This window comes from Pelophylax lessonae (assembly GCF_965119305.1).
Source record: "Pelophylax lessonae genome assembly, chromosome: 9".
Lineage (NCBI taxonomy): Eukaryota > Metazoa > Chordata > Amphibia > Anura > Ranidae > Pelophylax > Pelophylax lessonae.
In genome coordinates, this window is record NC_138776.1 from 150,631,109 (window position 1) to 150,657,271 (window position 26,163).

Below are 26,163 nucleotides of genomic sequence, written 5' to 3' on the forward strand. Positions count from 1 at the left end.
GGCGTAGGCTGACAGTCCTGTGACACTGCATGTGATTATTCCCACAGACTTGTGAAGAAAAGTTGGCTCAGTCTTCCAAAATCTTGAATGTAACATTAAAGATAACCTTTTCTATCACTGAACAAAGAAAAAACTTAGCAAAGAAGTGAGCACCTTCAATTATCAGCAAATACATTTCAAATCTTTATACACCAACCTGCCCCTGTGGTGTTTTTTTTTGTTTTTTTTCCCCTTGTACGTGATTAAAGATTCTTTGTACATTGAAATGTCACCACATTCACTAAGCTCTGGGGAAAATTCCCTTTAAAAGAGCATCTTCTCTTGCAACATGAACAGCCGATTCGCCTTTAGTTAAGTACTGAAGCCAGAAAGAGAAGGAGGTCTGCATTGGTAGCCTACAGGATTCTCTCCATGAGTCGCGGTTCACACTAAAGCGATGACAGACATAACATGTGATTCGGAGCGCACTGCTCTGAAAATCAAATGCGAAGTCTGTGTGATGCAAATTCACCCATACAAATTGTATGGCTGAATTTGCATTGGATTTGGACACAACATGCACAGGACCCTTTTTTGGGTCCGCAGCAGAATCGGATCGCATGGTGGTTCACACCAATGCGATCTGATTCATGTCTGAACTGACAGTTCGCACTGCGATATGAGAACTGATCTGGGGGTGTCGTTATATTGGAATGACACCCCCAGCAATTTGCATATGGCAGTGTGAACTGCCTGCGATTTGAGGGCGGGAACCTGCAGTGGATCACATATACTGTATGTGAACCAGCACTAAAGATGTACATCAAGACACACAAATATTTATATATTGTACGATCAGCCCCCGTTCACACTGGGGCGACGCTACTTCGCACCGCGACCTCGGAGCGGCCGCCACGGACTTCATAACATTGAAGTCTATGGCGGTCGCCTCCTGGTCGCCCCAAAGAAGCTCCGGACCCTTTTTCTGAGTCGGAGCGACTTGTGTCGCTCCTATCAGAACGGGTCCGCAGCTTCCCTATGGGAGGCGACCTGCGGCGCGACCAGGTCGCCTCACAGGTCGCCCCAGTGTGAACGGGGGCTAAGAAAGCTATTTTTTTTTTTTTTTTAAGGATTGTTTTTTTTTTTTTTTAGCACAGGTTTTCAAGCCAGGGAGGCTCATAGTAAGTTCTTCCCATTTGTGGCATATAAAAAAGGCATACAGAAAAGTTTATTTTGCTAAAAAATACAGTAAACATTATGACCAGCCAACACAATTGAAGTCCTGTGTAAGAGCCAAATTAATGGCTCCTCATTACTGCACTGTAACATAAGAACTGAGAAGCAGTGTTTTCATTAACCAAGGTAAGACCATAAGGAAAAAAAATAATAATAATAATAATTCAGATGGATAAACCATACCCAGACAGGATGTATGCTGCAAACTGCCTATAAATGGCATGTACTAGTACTAGGTGCCCCCACTGATCTTAAAGGGTAATTTCATGTTCCTGAGAAATAAAGATTGCAAAATCAAGAAAAAAAAAATGTTATAGCCTTAACAATTGCAACGCAAGCCATATTGTAATATAATAAATTACCTTTCCTCTTCCACTTGCAGCACTGTCATTTACTGCAAAATGCCTTGCAACATGGCAACATGGAGGCGTTCTATAGACAGATGCTGTACAGAACAAAACAACCCCCCCCCCCTCCAACCCCTCCCGAAGTGTCATTTCCTGCTTGTGTGATTTGCTCACTGATTTTCTCAGAGCTCTGCATTAAGATACAAATGAGATTTTGGGCATCTTCACATCCTGTGCAACGAAAATTTTCGTTTTGGTGGGATACTACCAAAGGGTTAATCACATCTAAAGGGATACAGATCCTTCCACTTTCCTCATTAGACCCCTGCAAGTGCAGCAGGTGACTGATCATTGTAAAATCACTCCCATTCACATGCACTTTGCACGTCATGCACACAGACAAACAAACAGCTATTAAGAACAACAAAAAGGTAGGAATCTGCAACAAAGTTTGTTAAAATTCTTCCAAAGTTTGTATGTAGATAGCCAAGAGGAGAATTTTGTTTTTTCTCAACAAGAGTGGAGTTACTCTTTAACCACTTAAGGAACAGGTCTATTTCTGACACTTGTTGTTTACAAGTTAAAATCAGTATTTTTTGATAAAAATTTACTTAGAACCCCCAAATATCATATATATATATATATTTTTTTTTAAGCAGAGACCCTAGAGAAAAAAATGGAGATTGTTACAATACTTTATGTCGCACCATTTGCTCAGCGGTCTTACAAACACAATGTTTTAGGAAAAAAAATGCACATTTTTTAAATTAAAAAAATAAGAAAAAACAGTAAAGTTAGCCAAATTTTTTTCTATAATGTGAAAGATAATGTTAGACTGAGTAAATAGATACCCAACATGTCATGCTTCAAAATTGCACACACTCGTGGAATGGCGACAAACATTGGTACTTAAAAATCTCCATAGGTGACGCTTTAAAAATGTACTAGTTTAGAGTTACAGAGGAGGCCTAGGGTTAGAATTATTGCTCTCGCTCCAACCATTGCGGCGATACCTCAAATGTGTGGCTTCAACACCGTTTACATATGTGGGCACAACTTGCGTATGCATTGGCTTCTGCGTGCGAGCTCGGAGGGACAGGGTGCTTAAAATTATTTTTTCCTATTTATTTTACTTTTTATTTTTACAATGTCCATTAAATTTTTTTTTTTTTTGGATCACTTTTATTCCTATTACAAGGAATGTAAACATCTCTTGTAATAGAAATAAGCAGGACAGGTCCTCTTTAATGTGAGATCTGGGGGTCAAAAAAACCTCAGATCTCACATCTAGACCCTTAGAAGCAAAAAAAAAAAAAAAAAACAATTTCATTTTTTTTTCAGCAAAAAAAAAACGGGCCCTTTAAAGTGGAGTTCCACCCATTTTTGGAACTTTAGATCTTTGTAATCCCCTTTAAAATGGCTTTTACCAATGGAAACTTTTTTTTTTTTTTTTTTGCTAGTTAATACCTTAATTTTGGCTTTATTCCTCCTCTCCTCACTTCCTGGTCCGATCGGCGATGACGTCATTCGGCGATCCGCAGTGTCTGCTGGGATGTATTCTACTTGCAGTAGCTGTATCTGTACTGAGCCGTGCCTGCCCCGCCTCCTCTCATTGAGTTGTATTGAGAGGAGGCGGGGCGGAGGCTGGGCAGAGAACAGCCTTAATACATTCATACAATGCAATTCAATGAGAGGAGGCGGGGCGGAGGCTGGGCAGAGAACGGCCTTAATACATTCATACAATGCAATTCAATGAGAGGAGGCGGGGCGGAGGCGGGGCAGGCACGGCTCAGTACAGATACAGCTACTGCAAGTAGAATACATCCCAGCAGACACTGCGGATCGCCGAATGACGTCATCGCCGATCGGACCAGGAAGTGAGGAGAGGAGGAATAAAGCCAAAATTAAGGTATTTACTAGCAAAAAAAAAAAAAAAAGTTTCCATTGGTAAAAGCCATTTTAAAGGGGATTACAAAGATCTATGTATTCCAACCTATTAAAAATGGGTGGAACTCCGCTTTAAGGCCGTTGGGAGGAAACAAAGTATGATGTCGCTCCGGTCCTCCAAGGCCATAGAGTGGAGTGGGGGCCATCTTGACTTCATGCACAAAACCTGAGAGGACAGGATTGTTTTCTACCGACGGCTCTGGTAAGTGGGGAAAATGACTGGGAAGCGGTGAGAGGGGGCACCTTTCCCGCCACCCATAAAAGTGATCCTGCGGAGAATCCGCCGCTGGGACCACTTTTATATGAAAGAGGACCGTCCGCGCTGTAAAAAGAATACTGCTGCCATAACACCGGTATTTAACGTCAAAGTACCGACATAAAACTGCAGCGGGCAGTCTGGAAGTGGTTAAAGTGGTTTGATAGTCTGATTTATTTTATTCGAATGTGTTCTCTGCAATAAACTATAACTAAAGGCTATTTTTTTTTTTTTTTAAGTTTCGGATAGAGTGGAGAGGGGTTAGAACACCTAACAGATTATAACTGCTGTCTGTACCCCCATTGAGGATATTCACCCTCTCTATTTGTCCTGTTTACCATTATCATTGACAGTGATAGTAAACTATGTGTGTCTATGGATGTACACAGCCTGGCTCACGAGTGCCTCTTTAGTACAGGTACCTCCTTAGCACCCATCTTGCTAAGGAAGCACCCAACGCTGGTGGAGGACTGCCAAAGAGGAGGTAAGGGACTGCTTGGTGTAAAATTATTGCAAAGAACAGGCAAGTATAACCTCTTTTTTTACAGAAATAAAAAGCCTTGAATATCACTTTAAAGAACATTTACAGGACATTCAATCCATCAAAACTGAACACAAACAATACCTGTGTGGAGTCAAAGCTACGACAGTTGGCCAGATAGAGCTGCACTAAGGACTGAAACGCTTTGCTGACCCTCTGCAGAGTTATGATGTGTCGTAGTGGTAAATAGGACAGGATATGAGGGACCAACACATCTTCCCAAGGCAGATCCAACAGATGGAGACTGGAGATAAACAGAATAACAATAAGAACTAGAACAATGCAAGAGGTATTTATTATTTAGATTACCCTGTAATAAAGACTGAAAAGAACAAGTAGCCTAACATATCAAATAAATGAAATATTACACATGCAGCATGTACATAATACAGAGAACTTTGCCTTCCATCCACTTACCCTATGCCTTGGTTCGCACCACTGCTGCTGCAGCATGATGCTTTTTTCAATGCGTTTTGTAGTGTAACATCACATGTTTTTGAGATATTTTTCATGCTTCATGTGTTTTTTTGTAGGGAAGTAGACTAGGGGCTTAATTCACTATTTCTTTTTTTTTTGCACCTTATTTTATTGCAGAGTAAACCTTCTGGCTGCATCAAGAAGTGAAACATAGCAGTGGTTGTGCAGAAGAGACCCTTGTACTCGCTGAGGGCATGTGACCTGATATGGTCTGGTGGGGAGGTACATATTCAGGGGGGGACCTCAAGCCATTTTTTTTTTTTTTTTTTTTAAATTGGTTCCCCCTTAGAATTCCTACCAGACCTGAATAGTCTTTTTTTAATAATCTTTTATATTAACAGACCCGGCTCCTTTTTTCACATTTACCTGGCAGCCAGGACAGCTGACTTAGCAGTGCAGGGATGACCCACTGGTTGCTAGCATTCTGGCGTGTGGCAGCTCCTTAACAACCAAAGGATTTTATACACAAATCTCTGCCAAAAATTCACTAAAAATACATGTACATGCATTTTACATAGGTTTTTGGTGCGTTTCCATTGACGTCTACGGGGGCAAAACCTACTGCAACTGCACCAAAAAACCACCTGCACCTTTTCAAAAAACAGGCTGCAGCTGCACTGAATGGGCACCATAGAGAATAATGTAATTTCTATTATCATGCGGTGCAGCGACACAGCAAAAACATAGGAGAAAATGTACTTGTGTGAATGGGGGCTAACGACTCATGAATTAAAAAAGAAGCATCTGTGCCTGAACTCAGTAATTTACACATGCATGTAAACGCATGTAAGCGCATACATTTAATGGAATGGAAGTAGAACATTACGCATTATGGGAAATGGGAAAAAAAAAACTATTTTGAATGATATATATATATATATATATATATATATGTGTGTGCATATATACATATAGAGGGCATTTTTTCAGCAGGAACGCGGGGGAACGCAGTTCCGGCACCTCCAGCACCGAATGTATGTAATGGCAAGGGGTGCTGGAGTGGAGTGTGATGGAAGGTCTACTGATGCTGGCTGTTGGGGGATCTATTGTTGCTGGAGAGAATTCAGTTTTGTGTGGTGGCCTATTGTTGCTGGTGGGGTCAATTGTTGTTGCAAGGGATCTACTGTTGAGGGAGGGGTCTATTGTTCCTGGCTGCTGGAGAGTCTATTGATGCTGGCTGCTGGGAGATCTGTTCTTGCTGCTGGGAGTCAATTGTTGCTGGAGTGATATTTTGTTGCAGGGGTTCAAAGTTGCTGGGGAGGTCTATTATTGCTGGGGGAATCTATTGTTGTTGGGGGTGTATATTGTTGTTGGCAGCAGGGGATCTATTTTACTGCTTTTCTTGTTATCACTACCACTACCATTTCCATACAAATTAATTAGCACGACATAATGATACTTGGCTTTGTATTCTCTAAATGAGGCAGTGCTGGGAGGTTGGTAGGGGGCGGTACTAAGGGACGGTGCTCGGAGGTGGGTAGGGGCGGAGACGAGATGTGAGAAGTGAAGGGGGGAGTTCCTGCACCTATTCTCTGAGAAAAAAAGCCCTGTATATATATATATATATATATATATATATATATACATACATACATACACACACGCACGTTTTGCTTTTCATTTCTATTTTAATCGGTTGTTTTACAAAGTGAGGGTTTACATATACTTTAAGACAAATGTAGGTACTTGTAGCACAAGCTCTATATTTTTAAAGTACATTTAATTATCCAGTATTGAATACAGAGCTGCATTAATCTTTGCATGGTACATCTGCCTAGAGGTTAGTATTACATCTTTTTATAAAGAAGCTATCACTGCAACTGTTCAGGCAACCCTGGGGGTACTATAGTCTGCCCCGACCTCTGCCACTTTTACCCGTGCTAGACAGCTTGGCCAGCATCTAAAGGTGATAGTAAATATATATATATATATATATATATATATATATATATATATATATATATATATATATATATATATAAAAAAAGGCAAGTGAACCAAAAACATGACATATACTGAAAAATATCACTACATGTATTAATTGCAAACAATTTTCAGAATAACATTATTCACAATAGTTACCTTGAAAGTTTACCAAAAGCCTTATGCACATGGAGCATCTGCAAAAGCTCCTTTGAACACCAAAACTGCCATCAGAAAAATGTGGCACAAAAAAATGGCCTAAATCCACATACTGCACACACATTTATGCATGTCTAGCATTTGTATTAAAAAAAATATATAAATATGAATTTATTCTGGCCATTGGAATGCATTTCTGCACATACTTTTTGCATGTCTCGCGTTAAGGCATTTTTTCTGCTGAAACACTCAAGAGCATGCCTTTGGTGTTTTTTCTTTTTGCCTGTATATGCTCCTCTTCTAATATGCCTGTGAACGCCTACGTGTGCATGGAAATTCAGACTTTCAGAGGTCTGCTCCAAGTCTTAGTAAATTCCCTTCTCTGTATTTATCTGATTAAAATTGTAATTATAGTGACAAAGTACACACTATGGTTTTAGTTAGGGATATTGTATTGCATAGAGATAAGGAGTGTAGCAACTACTGCTGAATGCAAATAATACTACTCAAATAAAAAAAAAAAAAATCGTAGAAGGTTCTGCATACAGAGCTTTAAAATATAACCTATTTGTACTAAGTTTTGTAACAGAGTTAAATTTGCCAGTAGATGGGGTATTTTCATATTTTAAAATTAAAAAACCATATACATCGAGAGACGGTCATCTATCCCTAACCACAGGTAACACTTTAAAAGGGTTGTTAACCCACTGTGACATCTTTATATAATCCTCTGTGTCTTGTTATGCTATGTGCTCCTGTCTCTGTGCTTTATTAAAAAAATGCTGTCTATACCCGATTTCAGAGCTCACATGACCAGCCATTTCTCTCCCCTCTTGATCTGACAGCTGCAGGGGGTGGGGCTGAGATTACATCAGTCGGAATGAGAGCGTGAGCGCTGATTACCACTCTGAAATCAGGTATAGACAGCATTTTTTTTTAAATAAAACACAGAGAGGAGCACATAGCATAACGAGACACAGAGGAGTATATGAAAGAATAAATGTAATTTCAGCAGCAGAAGGGGAGGGGGGATGGGCACTGACACAGAGCAAATGGGGGAGGGGGGTTTAGGAGGACAGAGGAGAGACAGGGAAGCAGCGGGTGATGGTGGCACGTAAACTGACCACAGTGTTAGGGCTCAGCAGCCTGATAAACCCTGGTCAGTGTACAAGGGGAGGGCAGAACCAGGAGGGATCAGCCAGGTGTTTCAGGTGATAGAAGTGGCCAAATTATACAGCACAAACACTGTGCTGTATAACGTGCTTTAGAGGAACAGTAACCATTTTTTATTTTTTTCCAGGTGCAACAAACGCTTTAAGCAGTGGAAAAGTATGGATTCTTTTCGGAGAATAAGGGCTCTTTCACATGGGCAATCCGATCAGATCCGCCTGTCAGTTTTTTAGGCGGATCTGATCGGATCCTCCATGCAGCTCTATGGCACAGCGGATGTCAGCGGAGACACCTCCGCTGACACCCGCTGCCATCCGCATCCGATCCTGTCCGTGAAATCTGGATGGATGGAAACCCTATTTTTCCATCCGTTCAGGTATCGGATCGGATGAGAGCGGACAGGCGGTCCGCTCTCATCCGATCCCCCATAGAGAGCAGCGGGGGCTGTGACACCTCCCTCTCCGCACTGCAAGCGGAGACGGAGCTGTCATCCACCGGCTCAGCGGGGATCGGCGGATCGATCCACGCTGAGCAGCACGGATCCACCTACGGAGGCGGACCGCGTGAAAGAGCCCTAAAGCTATTGTTTAGCGTCACTTTAATTCTAGGGAAAGACTGCATAATAGATGTCATTTTATATTTTAACCATAGTTTAACTTTAAAGTGTCTACATGGCCAAAATCTTTTTTTTTTTTCCTTTATAGAATAGGGAACAATTAAAACCCTGTCAGTTTATTGATTGCCTTATTTGTACCATTGAGGAAATCTCCCTAAACTTCCAGTCCCAGAGATGTAGAAGGCAGTTAAATGTAATTTCCCAAAGTGATAGGAATTCCCCTGTTAAAGAGTATTCCCCAATGGAAGATTTCTGGGGACAACTACATTTTTAAGATTTCTCCTCACTTTCTAGGCGACAATGGTCAGCAGGTCAGCAGGACTTGACAGGAGATCCAATCACCTAGAGATACATTTTAATGATTCCTTTGATACATTTTCCTCCGATCAGTCCATAAGCACCCCATGCACAGAATAATGCCTAAGCTTAATAATTGAGTACACATGGCCAGCGCCTAGTAGTTTGGTAATTGCATACAGTCAGTGCCATGACTAGCAGAACTCTGTGGAACAAAAGAAGCCGAGACCCCAAATCCACTATTACCCAGTGTAGCTATCACCTATGAGAATTAGTTTAACAAAACCGCATAATGGCAATCTAATGCTAAAAGCAAAGATTATTCATATGTCACCAAGTCTTGTTCTCACCAAGAATGATTCAGTAGGCAGTGTATTAATTAGTCTATTTATATAAGACTTTGAAATATCTTACAGTGACACTGTTCCTCAAGCTCTAATTAGATTAATTGCTTTTATTTAATGAGCTAGAAAAACATGATTCATGATAAACGCTTTGCCTACTCGCCATGATCCAGAACAGAAGATCATGAATATTCCACCATGTGCAACATGTTTCAAATTTTAGTCACACTTACATAACAAAAAAAGAATGTTTGAAAAGCCTATCAGAAAAATAAATCAGAAAATGCTAATTTTCCATGGAAATTGTTGGCTAGAATTTTTTGCTATTAAACCATTTTCATGTATTCTATAATAACCGATTAGGGCCCGTTCACATCAGCCCACGTGCTGGGTAGAAGCTGTTTTGGGCTGCAGAGCTGTGCGCTTTACACAGCTTTTTTATTTTTGTTTAAACTTAATACAAAGTGCCACTTCTTTCATGTCACCGCACAGCAACATGGTGCGCTCAGCTTCCTGTGTGATGACGTGCAGGGCTATCCAGAGAGGGGCGATAGTATACATAAAGTGCTAAAACACAGAGAAACACTGTTTTATGGTGTGAACATGACACATAGAAAACTATTGTTTTCTGTGTGTCATTGCAGTTACCTGTATTTGTTTTCCATGAGGAAACATGCAGCTAACTGCACATAGCGTGAACGGGCCCTAAATCGGAACTTTAGTCAAAAACTTGAGCCCTGCTAGATCACTTCAGGCTGGCCCCTTTTGCAGGTATAGCTATGTAAAACATTAAAAATAAGTGCCTAGATTTGATAAAGTATGGGAGCCATGGCTCAACTATCTGACAGGGCCGGCTTGAGGGCGGTCCATGGGGCGGGGGGGGGGGGGGCGAGGCGCGGAGTTGGGTCGACTCTTTTCCCTTTCTACTGCTTCTTCTTTCTTTCTTTTCCTTCTACCTTTCTTCTTCGTCTCTTTTGCACTTTTCTACTTATCACTGGGGCTCCCTCAGGGTGGCATGTTGCTGCATGCATATGCACTTTTACCCGCTCAGGAATTTACGCTTGTATAGCCTATCTTATGTGTTTCTGTTCGACAGTTGTGTGGGTAACCACTGTATCTTTTTGTTTGCCTTGGGGAATATTACAGCTTGTTGCAGTAATGGCCTTGCCCCTAAATGGCATTCTTTGTCATTGTTATAATGTTTATGCATAAAACTCTCAATAAAAATTATTGAAAAAAATAAAAAAATAATAAGTGCCTATACTGTGTAAACTCCAGTAAAACACTGGCACTGCTCAGTTTGTAGAGGCCGATCTGCTGACAGCCTTAAAGCTGAATAAAAATAAAACTCATTTACAGCCAAGGAATCTTCTTCTGTTTGATCTGCAACTGCCATGGTTATCAGTTATGACACCAGTCATTTGACGGTTTAACAGGAGTGTAACTGTTTTTTAAAACTCTGGGCTTTAACCACTTTGCCATTGCTCACTAGAGCTCTACTGCGGCAAAGTGGTTCGTTATCGTCTGGCGACGTAGACCTACATCGCCAGACACTCCCCTCGGCTCGCTCCTGCTGTATTCAGTCACAGCGGGAGTCGGGCCAGGGGAGGAGCAGTGGCGATCGCCGCTGCTCTTCCCCGATCGTCGGGGAATCGAGTCTGGAGATCCACCCGCTTGTGTAAACAGAGCGGGCGGATCTCCTAAGTGACAGGCAGGGTCAGATTGCAGGGTTCAGCATAGCTGAACCTGCAATCTGTCCTAGTGTCACTCAGTCACCTCCCCCCATACATGTCAGTAAGCACCAGGCATACATTAACCCCTCCCTCTCCAATAAAATTAACCCCTTCCCTGCCAGTGTCATTTTTACAGTAACAGTGCATATGTATAGCACTGATTACTGTAGTAATGTCACTGGTACCCCCAAAAATGTCAGTCAAGGGTCCGATTTGTCCGCTGAAATGTCGCAAAAAAAAAAAAAAAAAAAAATCGCAGATCGCCGCCATTAGTAGACGCAATAACTTTTGCGCAAACCAATGAAAATACGCTTATTGTGATTTTTTTTACCAAACATAGGTAGCAGAAAACAAATTGGCCAAAAATTTAAAAACATTTTGATTTTTACATTTTTTGGGGGGGAATTTCATATAAAAAAAATTTGAAAAATATTGTTATTTTTTCAAAATTTACGCTTTTTTTTGTTTATAGCGCAAAAAGTAAAAATCGCACAGGTGATCAAATACCACCAAAAGAAAGCTCTGTTTGTAGGAAGAAAAGGACGTAAATTTCGTTTGGGTACGACCACGCAATTGTCAGTTAAATTCGCACAGTGCCGAATCGCAAAAAGTGGCCCAGGCGTAACACAGCAAAATCCTCCGGTGGTAAAGTGGTTAACAAAATGGCAGCCTCCAGCAAAAAGAAACAGGAGCAATGCTAAAGGAAATTTACAGCACACCTTAATTTTGGTAGCATAATTGTTAATGTCGAATATATGTACTTTGATAAAGAACATTATTTTTAATCAAGCGGTTATGGGTAAAGTTCAGCTTTAAGAGTTCAAACAACTGTACTAGCAACAGGAACACAGGTCAAATCATATATCGCCAGTACACACCATGGATCAAGATAACGCCCATGTAACAAAAGGCTCCTGCACAGCCCAGGAACACTGCACTTATCACTTTGATAAAACATTTGAACGTTATCTTGAAGCTTTGTGGTGTCTCCAACCTTTATCCTTCATTAAGGGGGGGGGGAGGGAATATCATTATATCAATAATCAATGTACTGCAGACAGGCAGACGCTGTAGGAAAAGCGACGTACCCGTAATGTCACTGCCTACTTCCGGTTATCGGGCGCGAGCATGTGTGCCCCCTAACCGGCACACGCTGTGATTGTATAGAGCAGGAGCCAGTCAACAAGTCCCGGCCAATGATTTACAACCAGTACCTGCTGATCGGCTGTGTACATTCACAGCCCAGAGCTCTGTGTTGACATTTAACTTAGAGCAGGCATGTCCAACCTGCGGCCCGAGGGCCGCATGCGGCTCAGAACCGCATGCAATGTGGCCCACTGCCCCCTGACAATTTTTTTTTTTTTGCTGGGGAGGAAGGAAGTCGGGTCGGGGGCAAGGCCACAGCAGCTTCCAACTGTAGGCAGAGGCTGCCTTGGAGGGGAGGGGAGGGGAGGGAGGGGAGGGGGAGGCGAGCATGTGCAGTGTTTCTGACTTCCACCACCATGACCACTTCAAGTCACTGAAGTGGTCATGGTGGTTAGAGTATTCCTTTATTATCTCTCAGAAGAAGTAAACCTCTGTATACTGATTCCATTTCATTTGATCATCCTCTAGTTGTGTTAAATTAGTGCGGGGGGTGTGGCGGTGCGGGAAGGGAGTGGCGGCATTTTATTACTTATCTACCTTAACTATAGTATATATTTTATATGCGGCCCAAGAAAATTTCTCCACACTCATTGTGGCCCAGAGAAGCCAAAAGGTTGGACGCCCATGACTTAGAGCTCTGTACACAGGGAACAATCTCTATGTTTCTCATCTCTACAAAGCAGGGATGAGGAACGTAGAGATCCATCAGTAAAAGCAGCACACTTTACACATAATTAGGCATACATTTAACCCCTTGATTGCCCTAAATGTTAACCCCTTCCCAGCCATTGTCATTAGTACAATGGCAGTGTATAGTATTATCACTGATCACTGTATTAGTTTCACTGGTGATGGCAGTGGCAGTTAGTCAGTTCCCCCCCAGCGTCAGATTGCCTGCAGCACCATCACAGTCCCGTTATCAGTCAGTGATCAGCGCCATTAGTAGTATAAAAAAATTCCAGTATATATACTATAGTTTGTAGACGCTATAACGTTCACGCAAACCAAACGATATACACTAATTGGGATTTTTTTTTACCACAGACATTTAGCAGAATACATTTTGGCCAAAATTTATGAAGAAATTTTGATTTATTTTTCTTTTATTGGATATGTTTTATAGCAGAAAGTAAACGTGTGAAGTGTGACGTGTCCCAGAAGATTTCAGGGAGGGAGGGAGGGAGAGAGGAGAACTTCTGTTCGAGCTGCCTACGGCTAGGCCGCCCAAGCGGAAGTGGGAGCGGTACCTGTCAAAAGTATCCCCCCAAAAAATGACATGCCAAATGCTAATTGCTAATGGTTTTTTTTTTTTTCGCAATGTGTATGTATCCCTGCACAAACATCTTTGGTTTTGTATTACCTGTATCTGTGATACTCTAAAATAAACAGTTTGTATACAATAATTCTATATATATATATATATATATATATATATATATATATATATATATATATATATATATATACACACACACACACACACACACACACACACACACACACACACACACACACACACACACACACACACACACACACACACACACACACAGTATCTCACAAAAGTGAGTACACCCCTCACATTTTTGTAAATATTTTATTATATCTTTTCATGTGACAACACTGAAGAAATGACACTTTGCTACAATGTAAATGAGTGAGTGTACAGCTTGTATAACAGTGTAAATTTGCTGTCTCTTCAAAATAACTCCACACACAGCCATTAATGTCTAAACTGCTGGCAATAAAAGTGAGTGCACCCCTAAGTGAAAATGTCCAAACAGGGCCCAAAGTGTAAATATTTTGTGTGGCAACCATTTTTTTTCCAGCACTGCCTTAACCCTCTTCGGCATGGAGTTCACCAGAGCTTCACAGGTTGCTACTGGAGTCCTCTTCCACTCCTCCATAATGACATCATGGAGCTGGTGGATGTTAGAGACCTTGCGCTCCTCCACCTTCCGTTTGAGGATCCCCCACAGATGCCCAATAGGGTTTAGGTCTGGAGACATGCTTGGCCAGCCCATCACCTTTACCCTCAGCTTCTTTAGCAAGGCAGTGGTCGTCTTGGAGGTGTGTTTGGGGTCGCTATCATGTTGGAATACTGCTCTGCAGCCCAGTCTCTGAAGGGAGAGGATCATGCTCTTCTTCAGTATGTCACAGTACATGTTGGCATTCATGGTTCCTCAAAGAACTGTAGCTCCCCAGTGCCGGCAGCACTCATGCAGCACCAGACCATGACACTATCATCACCATGCTTGACTGTAGGCAAGACACACTTGTCTTTGTACTCCTCACCTGGTTGCCACCACATACGCTTGACACCAGTTGACCAGTATGAGAGAGTGAGAGCAATAACAACAAATTTAACACCCCTGCTTCCAGTTCACACAAGAGATCTTGTAACACTAAGAGTTACATGACCCCAGGGAGGGAAAATGGCTAATTGTACCCAATGTGGACATTTTCACTTAGGGGTATACTCACTTTTGTTGCCAGAGGTTTAGACATTAATGGCTGTGTTGAATTATTTTGAGGGGACAGTAAATGTACACTGTTATACAAGCTGTACACTCACTACTTTACATTGTAGCAAAGTGTCATTTCTTCAGTGTTGTCACATGAAAAGATATAATAAAATATTTACAAAAATGTGAAGGGTGTACTCACTTTTGTGAGATACTGTATGTATATATATATATATATATATATATATATACACACACATACATACATACATTACACACACACATATATATATATATATATATATATATATATATATATATATATATATAGTATATGTTCTGGGGCAATTAGAGCATGCATGCAAAGGCTACTTTAATAAACTGCACGTCTAATGCACGCTGTACATTTCATCAACACAATCACTAGTTATCTGTTTGACACAATATACTATACGTTATAAATTTACCTGCTACTGCTCTTGTTTTTAGACATCATAATGGCAGCCTTAAATGTTCAATATGGCTATCGAAAACACCTACAAAAAATATAATTATATCATTTACTTTTCCTTCTATAGGCACAGATATACAAAATACAAAAAAATACATAAAAAAAAAAAAAAAAAGTGTATTTTATACAACGTTGTACAATATAGTTTTACTTTCCCAGGCCTATATAATTCCTTATTTGCAGAATCATTTTTCCATGCATGCCCCTGCTTTCTAATGCACTCAAAAGCCTCAGCATTGCACATGTTCTGATAAGTTTCTGTGCCATCCCATGTCCCAGCTGTCCCATGCCACGTCTAGCAGTGATTTTAGAACAGCTCGGTCCTACACACCCAACAGCCACACATTCCAATCTGCTAGGAAATTGCAGTCAAATGACCAAGTTGAAAAGAATTCTATAAAGGGTATTAAACAAGTAATTTCCTTGCCTAATTTAATGAGACCAACATATGAATTTAATGATTGCTAGAGGCCTGTTTGATAAGTTTAGTCTTTACAAAATCTTATCTCTACCCTTATAAAACCCATATGGAGTAAGAGAGGATTATAAAGTCAGATTTGTTTGCTGTCTGTGCTGCATTGGGCAAATTGCCCTTCACTTCCTGTCTCATAACCAGAACAGGAAGAAGAAATCCTTTCAAAGTGAGGGAATCCTGGGTTGTCTCCATGGTCACCAGAACTAGTGTGACAGTTGGAAGCTTTTTCTTCAATTACTGTTCCAGGGACAACTCAAAATTTGAAATTTTTCCTTACTTTCACTCTTGATGATAACAGTAAACATGACAAAGATAGTAATTCTTCCTAATGGGGACCCATACAGCAAAAAAACCCTGACACAGGTTCTAATCCCTCTTCACACTATCCAAAAAATAAAAAAATTGTCTTTAGTTAGTTCTATTAAATTAAACTTTGTTTGCATTACTAAAAATGTATATACAGACCTATGTTTGGTGTATAGATTTTGCGTATAACAAAATAACAATGTATATAATGGGTATAAACAGTATATAGGAAAGAGTAAGTGCCGCTTCACACTTCTGCGATGCGGGAACGCTGCGAATATGCAGCCTGTTCCCGTATCGCATCCGCACATCTGGCAGTTCACACTGCCATATGCGATACGCAGGGGGTGTCAATTAAAAGTTAACGACACCCCCAGTTGCGATCGCATATCGCAGTGCGATCTGCAAGTACGCACAGAATCCGATCGCACAAGTGTGAACCACTATGCGATCCGATTCTACTGCTGATCAAAAAAAGCCTTATGTGCGTGTTTGGTGTGGATACAGTGCGAATTCAGCCATACAAAGTGTATGGCTGAACTCGCATCCGCACATCAGATCGCATGTAATTAGGAGCAGTGCGCTCCGAATTACATGCGATCTCCCCAAACGCGGAAGTGTGAACCGGCACTAAGGGACTTTTAAAGCAGAACTAAACTCTCTCAAAGAACATTAAATATTTTTAATCCTTAAGCTGCTAGCTTTATTAACCACTTGAGGAGCAGGCCTATTTCTGACATGTTGTTTACAAGTTAAAATCAGTATTTTTTCCTACATTACTTAGAACTCCAAAACATTATATATAAATATATATATATATATTTTAGCAGAGACCCTAGAGAATTAAATGGAGATCAATACTTTATGTCACACCGTATTTGAACAGCAGTCTTACAAACACAATTTTTGGGGGAAAAATTACACGTTTTTGAATTGAATAATAAGAAAACAGTAAAGTTAGCCCAATTTTTTTCTATAATGTAAAAGATAATGTTATGCCGGGTAAATTGATACTTAACATGTCATGCTTCAAAATTGCGCACGCTTGTGGAATGGTGACAAAATTTGGTACTTAAAAATCTCCATGAGCAATGTTTAAAAATGTCTACAGTTTACAAGTTTAGAGTTACAGAGTTACAACCCAGGCTCTATAAATATCAAGCCCGTGTCCTGTATTGTATGTCTAAGGGTCCTTTCACACGGCCGCTCCGTGTGTCCGCAAATCATCCCATCCGTTTGCGGATGATTTGTGGACATAATGTAAGTGAATGGCACTGCGGGTGTCAGCGGAATACCATCCGCTGACACCCGATTTTCCTCCTTTCAGTTCTGTTCCGTTTTTACGAATGGAACAGAACCCCATTTTTTCTTCCGTGTAAAAAACGGAAAGGAAGTAAAATCGGATGTCAGCGGTGTCATCCGCTGACATCCGCAGTGCCATATACTTACATTATGTCCGCATATCATCAAACGGATGGGATGATATGCGGGCACACGGAGCGGATGACAGAAATGTCATCCGCTCCGTGGAAAAAAAAAAAAAATCCGGAAGCGGACCTTTCACACGGAGCGGCCGTCTGAAAGGACCCTAAGAGATTTAGCCTAACTGCAACATAAAATGCTAAAATGCTAAAATGCTAAACCCTTAACCCTAACCTTAATTTGACAATTACTTTATCAGGCACCTGGACCATCAACACAGCAATATCTCCTGTGCCAAAATCTTAGCAGTTGCTGACCTAAATAAAAAGACATTTCTGTAAAAACATATAAAGAAAGGCTTAAGTAATCTAGCATTATTGACCAAAACCGTAAATGTCTGAAGCTGCAAATGTACTTACCTTCCGTAAAAACAGAAAAATGAACACTTTACATTATAGTGTTAAAGATGTAGTAGGATACCAAAAGCAGAGTAAAAGTCTGCTCTGATAATGCACCGAATAATTACATTTCAGGAACATACAGAAAGGTCTTTGACAGCTGTTTACAACCATGTGTTTCTGGACAACACTAATTCATTATAAAATGTGATTCCGGAACTAAATTGTGAAACGGATACATGTGATTTCTGGCACATATGGTCAGGTGTCTGTTGTAAAAAACCATGGAAAGCTTTCATATACATTCTGGACTGTTCAGATAAATTAATTACAGATGACAGTTATGTGACCAACGTCAAGTTTAATTCTTTGACTTCATACAGTATTCAGTAAACTTTTTGAAAAGGTGAGTTTAGTATTTACAAAACTGCCAAGGACCTTCATGAATATCAAAGTACTGTATATGTTTACAGGGTTACAATCTTGTCTGCACCTCTGTAGACTGCATTATTATTTTTTTTTTGTAACAACTCTATATTCAATTTTAACATTCTAAGGGAAGACAAAACATCTTGGTATATATAAGTATGTGGATAACAAGAAGTAGTTGCAGATCATAAAAAATTGTATACGCCATTACATACTATAAAAAATATTGTATATATGAATAGGCAAATTAATAAGACAAAGGAAAGATAAGGCCCCTGACACGCGGGCAGGCCAATTAGGTCCGCCTGTCCGTTTTACAGGCGGACCTGATCAGGCCATCCATTGCCCTCTAAAGAGCATCTGTTGACACCCGAACCAATCCTATCCACTGAAAACAGGCGGATGGGGGACGACAGTGGGAAGAGTGGGATCTGACTGCCCAAAGAGCAAAGCGGGCTGTGACCTGTCATCCGCCTGCTCATCGGAGATCAGCAAATAGATTCCCCTCTGAGCAGTTCGATCCACTGCCGGAGTCCATCCGTGTGAAAGGGCCCTTAATAGAAAAAGTGGGGACCACTGGCCTATACCCCTCAGGGTTCCTGAAAACATTAGTGTATGTTTCCTTTCCCTTGATGCTTACGTAGGCCAGTGAAGGACAATCATTTTTAGACTGGTTTGTTTTTGCACACCATTTTATTTTTTTCAGTACGGTCTATTCTTTTCCATTCTGAAATGTAATTGCAGCAACTAAAAATGGTACTCAGTAGTTTGTATTGTCCCCACGTGCTTGTATGCATGCCTGATAATGTCGGAGCAGGCTCCTAATGGGACGACGCATGGTGTCCTGGGGTATTCCCTCCCAGATCTGGACCAGAGCATCACTGAGCTCCTAAACAGACTGAGGTGCAACCTGGTAGTGTCGGAAACATAATGCCCCAGAGGTGTTCTATTGGATTTTGGTCAGGCAAACATGGGGGCTATTCCATGGTATTAATTCCTCTATCCTCCAGGAAATGTCTGCATAAGCTCGCCGATATGGGGGCAGGCATTGTCTTGCACCAGGAGAAACCCAGGACCCACTGCACCAGCATAGGGTGTGACAATGGGCTCAAGAATTTGATCCTAATACCTTGTTACAAGTATAATGTTCTCCATGGCTTCTCCAGACCCTTTCACGTCTGTCACATGTGTTCAGGGTGAACCTGCTCTCATCTGTGAAAAGTACAGGGTGCCAGTGGCGATATCCTGCCAATTCTGGTGTTCAATGGCAAATGCCAATCGAGCTCCATGGTGCTGGGCAGTGAGCAAAGGGTCCACTAGAGGATGCCAGGCCCTCAAGCCACTCTTATGAAGCCTGATTCTGATTGTTTGGTGAGAGACATTCACACCAGTGGCCTGCTGGAGGTCATTTTGTAGGGCTCTGGCAGTGCTCATCCTGTTCCTCCTTGCACAAAGGAGCAGATACAAGTCCTACTGATTGGTTAAGGACCTTCTACAGCCCTGTCCAGCTCTCCTAGAGTAACAGCCTGTCTTCTGGAATCTCATCCATCATCTTGAGACTGTGCTGAGAGACACAGCAAACCTTCTGCCTATGGCACGTATTGATGTGCCATCCTGGAGGAGGTGGACTGCCTGCGCTACCTCTATAAGTTAAAGGTATCGCCTCATGCTACCAGTAGTGACACTGACCCTACCCAAATGCAAAACTAGTGAAAAACAGTCAGAAAATGATGAGTAGGGAAAAAAAATGACAGTGCTGTCCGTCTAGTGCACCTGTTGTTAATTTCATGCAGCCTCTGATCATCTCCTGTAGTATGTCCAAAACCCAAAAAAAGACTAGGCGCCAGTAGCATGCCTGTAGGCTTAGATCATCTCTTACAGCCTCTGTCTCTAGTAGCATGCCTGGAATCTCTGACCATCTCCTGCAGCCTCTAACCAGCTCTTGTAGTAGCATACCTGTAGTCTTTGACAATCTCCTACAGTATGTTCACAGAGTAGTTGGCAGCCTCTAACCATGCAGCATGCCTCTTGCCTGTACAGTGGCGGAGCCAGAGGGTTAGCTGGGTTGGCAATCCACCCCACCCCAGACGACGTCCTTGCCACCCCTGTTGCCACCCCGATCCTGGGTGGGTGCATGGCAGCGGAGGAATCACAGGGGATCGCCGTACTATGAGAGCTCAGGGCTGCGGAGCAGAGGGACTCGGGAGGCGGATGGAGAGCTGGTAGGCAGAGGGAGGGAGGACTCAAACCTCAAATACCCATTGGCTGGGGAGGCAGCAGGAGGTGGTGCAGCCTAAATCTTGCAGGCTGCACCGCCTCCTGCTACTTACACAGCCAATGGGTGCATCGGAAGTGGTGTCTGTCTGTCAATCACATGCCTTAATCTTCATCCTGATTCCCGCGGTCTTCCTGTCTTGGTGTGGGATGGATGGAATGGATCAGCTCTGAACGGAGAGTTCCTGGGCAGCCTGCAGTGACTGAGGTGAGGGACAGTACTTTTGCCCAAGTAGTAGAAGCGCCTGCCCAGGCTGCCCTGTTCCTGTACAATCTATGCTGCTCCTTACCAAAAATGTTTCCCCCTTTAAAAAGTCATTGTAATCATGTCACTCATATTCTTGCCCTTTTTCCAGGGTGAAAGACAAGTACCCTAACACCTGTGCATTATTAGTGTCAGCTTACTGTCAGTCACCCTGTTTAAAAGGACAGGAATATGGGTGGCATTACGATTTAATAAAGGGGGCAAAATTATTTATAATAATTCTCCAAAATCCTGCTTTTTTTTTTTAGCAGAGTGGCAGATTTTTTATGGGGCTAATAAGCCACAACAGCAAGCCAAGTGTATGGCTTATGGTTGTGGCATGGCCCCATTGACCTGGATAGCCAAATTTCACGTAGGCTTAACATAAACCATCGCAGCTGTGGCACATGTAGAGGGGTTCCAGCTGTGATCTAGATTTCGAGTTGCCTGTTTTTACCATCCCCTGACCGCTCAGAAAAAAGTCTTAAATGGGCAAAATTATCTGAAAAAACTGACCCTTTAACTACTTCAGCTCCCCCTTAATGACCAGACCATTTTCTGCGATACGGCACTCCATTGCTTTAACTGACAATTGTGAGGTTGTGTGACGCTGTACCCAAATACAACTTATTATTATTGACCCCCCAAAATAATACCTTGCCACCCCTTTGCCACCCCTGTTATAAAAGTCTAGCTCCGCCACTGTGCCTGTAGCCTTTGACCATCTCCTGCAGAGTACCTGTAGTCTATGACGTCCCTTGCAACATTCCTGCAATCTCAGCCTGTTGCACATCTGCAGTCTCTGGAAGCTTTGTGTAGCATTATATTCACTGAATATTATGTGTGCAATGTCAGGGGCTGCACTTGATGCGCCCTATATCAAGAAAATTGACTACCAATGGTCTATACAATCCTTATATAGTATTATTAGGGCCTCGTTCACACAGGCGTATTACAGCGTAGGTCTGTGCGAGAGCTGTCTTTTCTCATACGGGGATGCTCAGGTGTTCTGTGCATCCCCCAAGCAGGCAGTCTCATTCATGTCTAGGGTGCAGCGGCTGCTCCCAACTTGACAGCCCTGCAGGTACACTGCCCTGAATGCACACTGTCTGCGTTCAGGGTCCTTGTAATATAAGGGCATACCTAAACAATCCGTTCAATCCAATCCGGCAGGCCCTTGGACAACACAGTTAATTTTAGATCCTAGGCTGACCATACACTATACAATCTGATACAAACTTCTGATCTGTACATTCTTCTTTATATACACCATCAACTGTATAGTGCTAGGGCCTGCCTGATTAGATATAAACTGAACGGGTTGTCTTCATATTACATAGTCTTGATAAAGGAGATTGTACAATCAGATTTCATAGTGTATGCCCAGCTTTGTACAATCATATTTCATAGTGTATGCCCAGCTTTAGATCTACCATTAGCTATGCAGTGCAGGGGCGTGGTCGGATTTCATACAATATGAATGGATGCTTTAGCTTCGTCTTCACATTACACAGCTTTGGTAAATCTAAAGGATCGGAATGAACAGTGTATGGCCAGTTTAAGGGAGATTGTACAATCAGACTGTATGGCCACTTATAGTATTTTATCCTCACATAGCTACCGGTAGAGATCTGTCAGCAGGAATGTTGTCCCAGAAACAGAAGATTGAACAATGAAATCCACATTGATGGAATGGTCCATTCAGGTCTATGGACAGGATTCCAAGCTGTACATTCAATAAGAAAAAAAACAATCCACAGAAGCCATGACAGGATCGCTGTGTGACGTCACATCACATCACAACCTCTGCACCAGTGTCCCTGGGGGGGTTTTATTTCACTGATCGGATGCTGGAGATAAGTGCTCCCGCCTCACACACAATACAGATCTATGACTAGAAATGGCCGGGGAGGATGTAGGACGACAACAAGGGCTGCCCGCAATGAGGCAAAGGGCAAGTGACACTTCCACACACAATTTCAAGCAAAGCAGCCAAGCTCCCATTCTGAATCTCCCCTCGGCATGTCACTATATACATACAGCGATCGCCTCCTCCCAACGATGGCTGCCCGAAACCCAGTCTCCAAGCCGCCTGTCAAATCTGCCGGTTTCCCATGGCAACCGCAAGTGACGCATACAGTTGCCTGTCGCAGAACTTGGACGTCAGGCACGGACTCTCCGCCATGCTGGTAGAGGCGGAAGTGACGTCAGCGCGGGAATTCTAAGTGAATCTCCTGTGGTAGACGGTGTTTGCTGTGGGCGCTGAGGCGATCCATAGGGAATAGGACTACAACTGAGTGTTGTAAGAGTTTCATCGAATATGAAAGCTGTGTAAATATGTCCTAATCAGGAATAATTGCTTGTTTCACGCGAGGTTCTGGTAGTTGCATTACATTAACACTGGATTCTTTTTTTTTAAACATAGACGTCCTATGGGAAATATGGGCAGTGACTTAGCTATTTTTTTATGTGGTTGGAGGCACCAGGAGCTGCCAGCAGGCAGCCTAATGTTTGGTTCATGCTAATGTGGGTGCAGGAGAACGTTTAAATCACATGTGTTACTTTACAAATAGCCTTGCCTATGCAGGTAAGGGATGTTTATAGATTAGAACAAGCTGCAGCTTTGACTAAAGGTGAATAATAGCCTTGCTATAGGTGTGGGCTATTTACATACCTTATGAAGCCTGACTGGAATACTCTGAGGACGTTGCTAAGTGAGGCCTAGTCATCACTGCTCTCCTCCACCATCACAGGAGTGAGCTCTTTCTTTTATTCAAGCCCCCTCACATGCTCTTTCTCCTCTGATGCAGTAGCACTGAGCTCCGCTTGTGAGAACTCACTCCAGTGATGGTGGGTGTGAGCAGTGATTACTGGGCCTAACTAAGCAACATCATGGGAGTATTCCAGTCAGGTTTTTTTAAGTAGAGATGGGCTTGGGTGTGTGATAAAGTTCCCTCGTGCCTGATCTCGCCAGGAAGCCAGCACTGCACTCCCCTAATCACAGGCAGTAAGACGTTTCCCAATCCACAGCTGCACAGATCAGGAAATGTCTCAGTGCCTGTGATTAGCGAAGTGCAGTGTCGGCTTCCTGGCGGGATCGGGCGCGTGGGAACACAAATACGCCCGAGCCCATCTTTATACGGTATATAAAGGGCCCACACCTATAGCAAGGGCTTTATTCAAACTTAAGTCAGAGCTGCACAGTTTGTTTTTATCTATAGATGCTCCTTATCTGCATAGGCAGTTTTGTGGTAAAGGTGAATTATCACTTTAAGAGATGTGTTGGGGGTGCAAATAATTCCTAATGGCACCCCGTGCATTTGAAAATGCAGTGCAATTTCAGGTACATGAAACCACATAGTGCCGCAGCATCGTTCAGTTCCCTGCAGCTGCCCTGTGGGTGTATTTTGGAAAAAGAGTCAAGGAATGTTTCCTGCAGGAACAGCAGCTTATTCAAACAAATCGGCTTCTGTGCTTACACAAATGCAGGGCCCACAACAGTGTGAAGCTAGCCTAAAGCATCGTACACACGCAACAAATTACCGCCAACCGGTCGTTCGTCTTTTGTCCAGAGTGGTGTCTGTTGGTTGGAATGTGCCTAGACTGCACACAAATTTTCCCGCACGACAGAATTCTACTTCAGAAGTGATGTCATGTGTTGGATTGCTTTCTTTGTGTTCTTTCATCTCTGAGCATGCCTAGTCTTGCTCATAGGATTTTTCCCCATCGAAATCTGTACTAATGAGATGAAAATCGGACGTGTTTTGACGGTCGACAATAATTATATAGCCGGCACACCAGGATTTTTTTCGGCCGAAAGTTGGAGTCGGTTGTCGGAAGCACCATACTAACAAGCTGAAAATCAGCAGGTCGGATGAAATTTCCCGGCCGAATTTCTACTCGTGTGTATGGGGCTCTAGCCTATGAGGACGGAGTGGCTGTACAGACAGCCGTTCATCAGAATTTGATGGGTGGGAGGACCCAAATGCACACTGCCTGTGTTCGCTGCATCCCCTTAGATTTACATAGGCCTCCTGCCCACAGCCCCTGGTAGCTCCAGCTACATAAACAAATGGCCAATCAATGAATGTCTGTGTGAATGAGGTCTTATGCTTCCAAGATCACTTTTTCCTGCTTTAGGCCACATACCCACTGGGCTTTTAACCTGTGTGCATCCAATTCCACCATTTTTGTGTACTCCCATTAAGCCCCCACATTCACATCAGTGCATCTTGTCATGAGATTTTGCAGTTCCAAACTGCATGACAAGTCGCACCCTAATGTCGGCAATCACACTGTTCAAATTGGTGCGACTCTGACTTTGCGGTGCCGCAGCACTTTGAAAAAAATGTTCCTGCACTATTTTTTGCGATTTCAGGTGTGACTTGAATAGACATCTGTACATGAAGTCGCACGCACGTCAGGCAAGTGGCACCTGAAATTGCACTGATCTGCTGCTTTGAAATCATGCTACTTACAAGTGAAGTAGCACAATTTCAAAGACGCATTTAGTGTGAACCAGGGCTTATGGATGTCTGCTCAGAATACTTGTGTTCCAGGCATACAGCCCTAAACACAAATGTCGCCCAGTACAGCTTCCAGCCGCAGCATGTTTCACCCTGTTGTAGACTTTAACAGGCTGAAGGCAGTAGGGCTGGATGCTGTACCATTGCCTCCTGGTTCATGAAAAGGATGGGATTGGATGCACGTGGTCTTAAACATCCAATGTGCATGTGGTCCTAGCCCTCATTCATGTGAGCATATTTCAGCTTGTTTTCTTGTGCCTTACTGCACTCAACATGCAGAATTGCATTCTTTCCAATTGTCCTTATTCACACTTGTTTGTTCAGTCACCCCCAAAAAAAAAATGTGCGTTTTTGCTCCTGAAAAGCTTCCCCCTGGCCCAACCCAGAAAACAATCACCTGAAGCTTAAAAAGTTGCCCAAAAAAAAAAAAACATCCTGTTCCCTAAAGCATGAATAACAGCACAGTGCTTGTGCTGTGTAATTTGGCCCCTTCTATCACCTAAAAAAACCTGTCTGATCCTACCTGGCTATATCACCCCCCTCTTGTACACTGACCACGGTTTGTCATGGCTGCTGGTCAGTTTACGTGCCTCCGTCATCCGCAGCCCTGCTCTATCCTCTCCTCCCCTTCCTGCCTGTCTGCTCTGTGTCAGTGCCCACCCCTTCCCTCCTGCTTCTATTATAACTACAATAAAAACATCCCATCCCTTCTGTAACAACGTTATGTTTTCCCTGTGTCTGTGTTATATAAAAAATATGCCGATCTGTGCCCATATCAGAGTGCTTCCCGGCGCTCACATGATTACTCGGCTTTCTCTTCTCCCTGGCTGACGTCAGCAGGAGTGCTCGGCCTCGACCGCTATAGCTGTCAGCCCAGCAGAGGAGAGAGCTAAGGAGTCACGTGAGTGCCGGGAGACGCTCTCATATAGGTACAGATCGGCA

The 26,163-nt window shown here is 42.6% G+C and overlaps 1 protein-coding gene across 1 annotated transcript in view; it reads right to left on the bottom strand.

Moving 5' to 3' along the window:
* Positions 1 to 15,172, bottom strand: part of FBXL15 (F-box and leucine rich repeat protein 15) — a 38,871-nt gene extending 23,699 nt beyond the window's left edge. The window contains exons 1-2 of the mRNA XM_082266856.1: positions 15,104 to 15,172; positions 4,391 to 4,550 (exon numbers count right to left, since the gene is read on the bottom strand). Of these exons, the coding sequence (XP_082122982.1) occupies positions 4,391 to 4,550; positions 15,104 to 15,132 (189 nt within the window). The 5' untranslated portion in view covers positions 15,133 to 15,172. The remainder of the gene's footprint in view (positions 1 to 4,390; positions 4,551 to 15,103) is intronic.
* Positions 15,173 to 26,163: the final 10,991 nt, after the last annotated feature.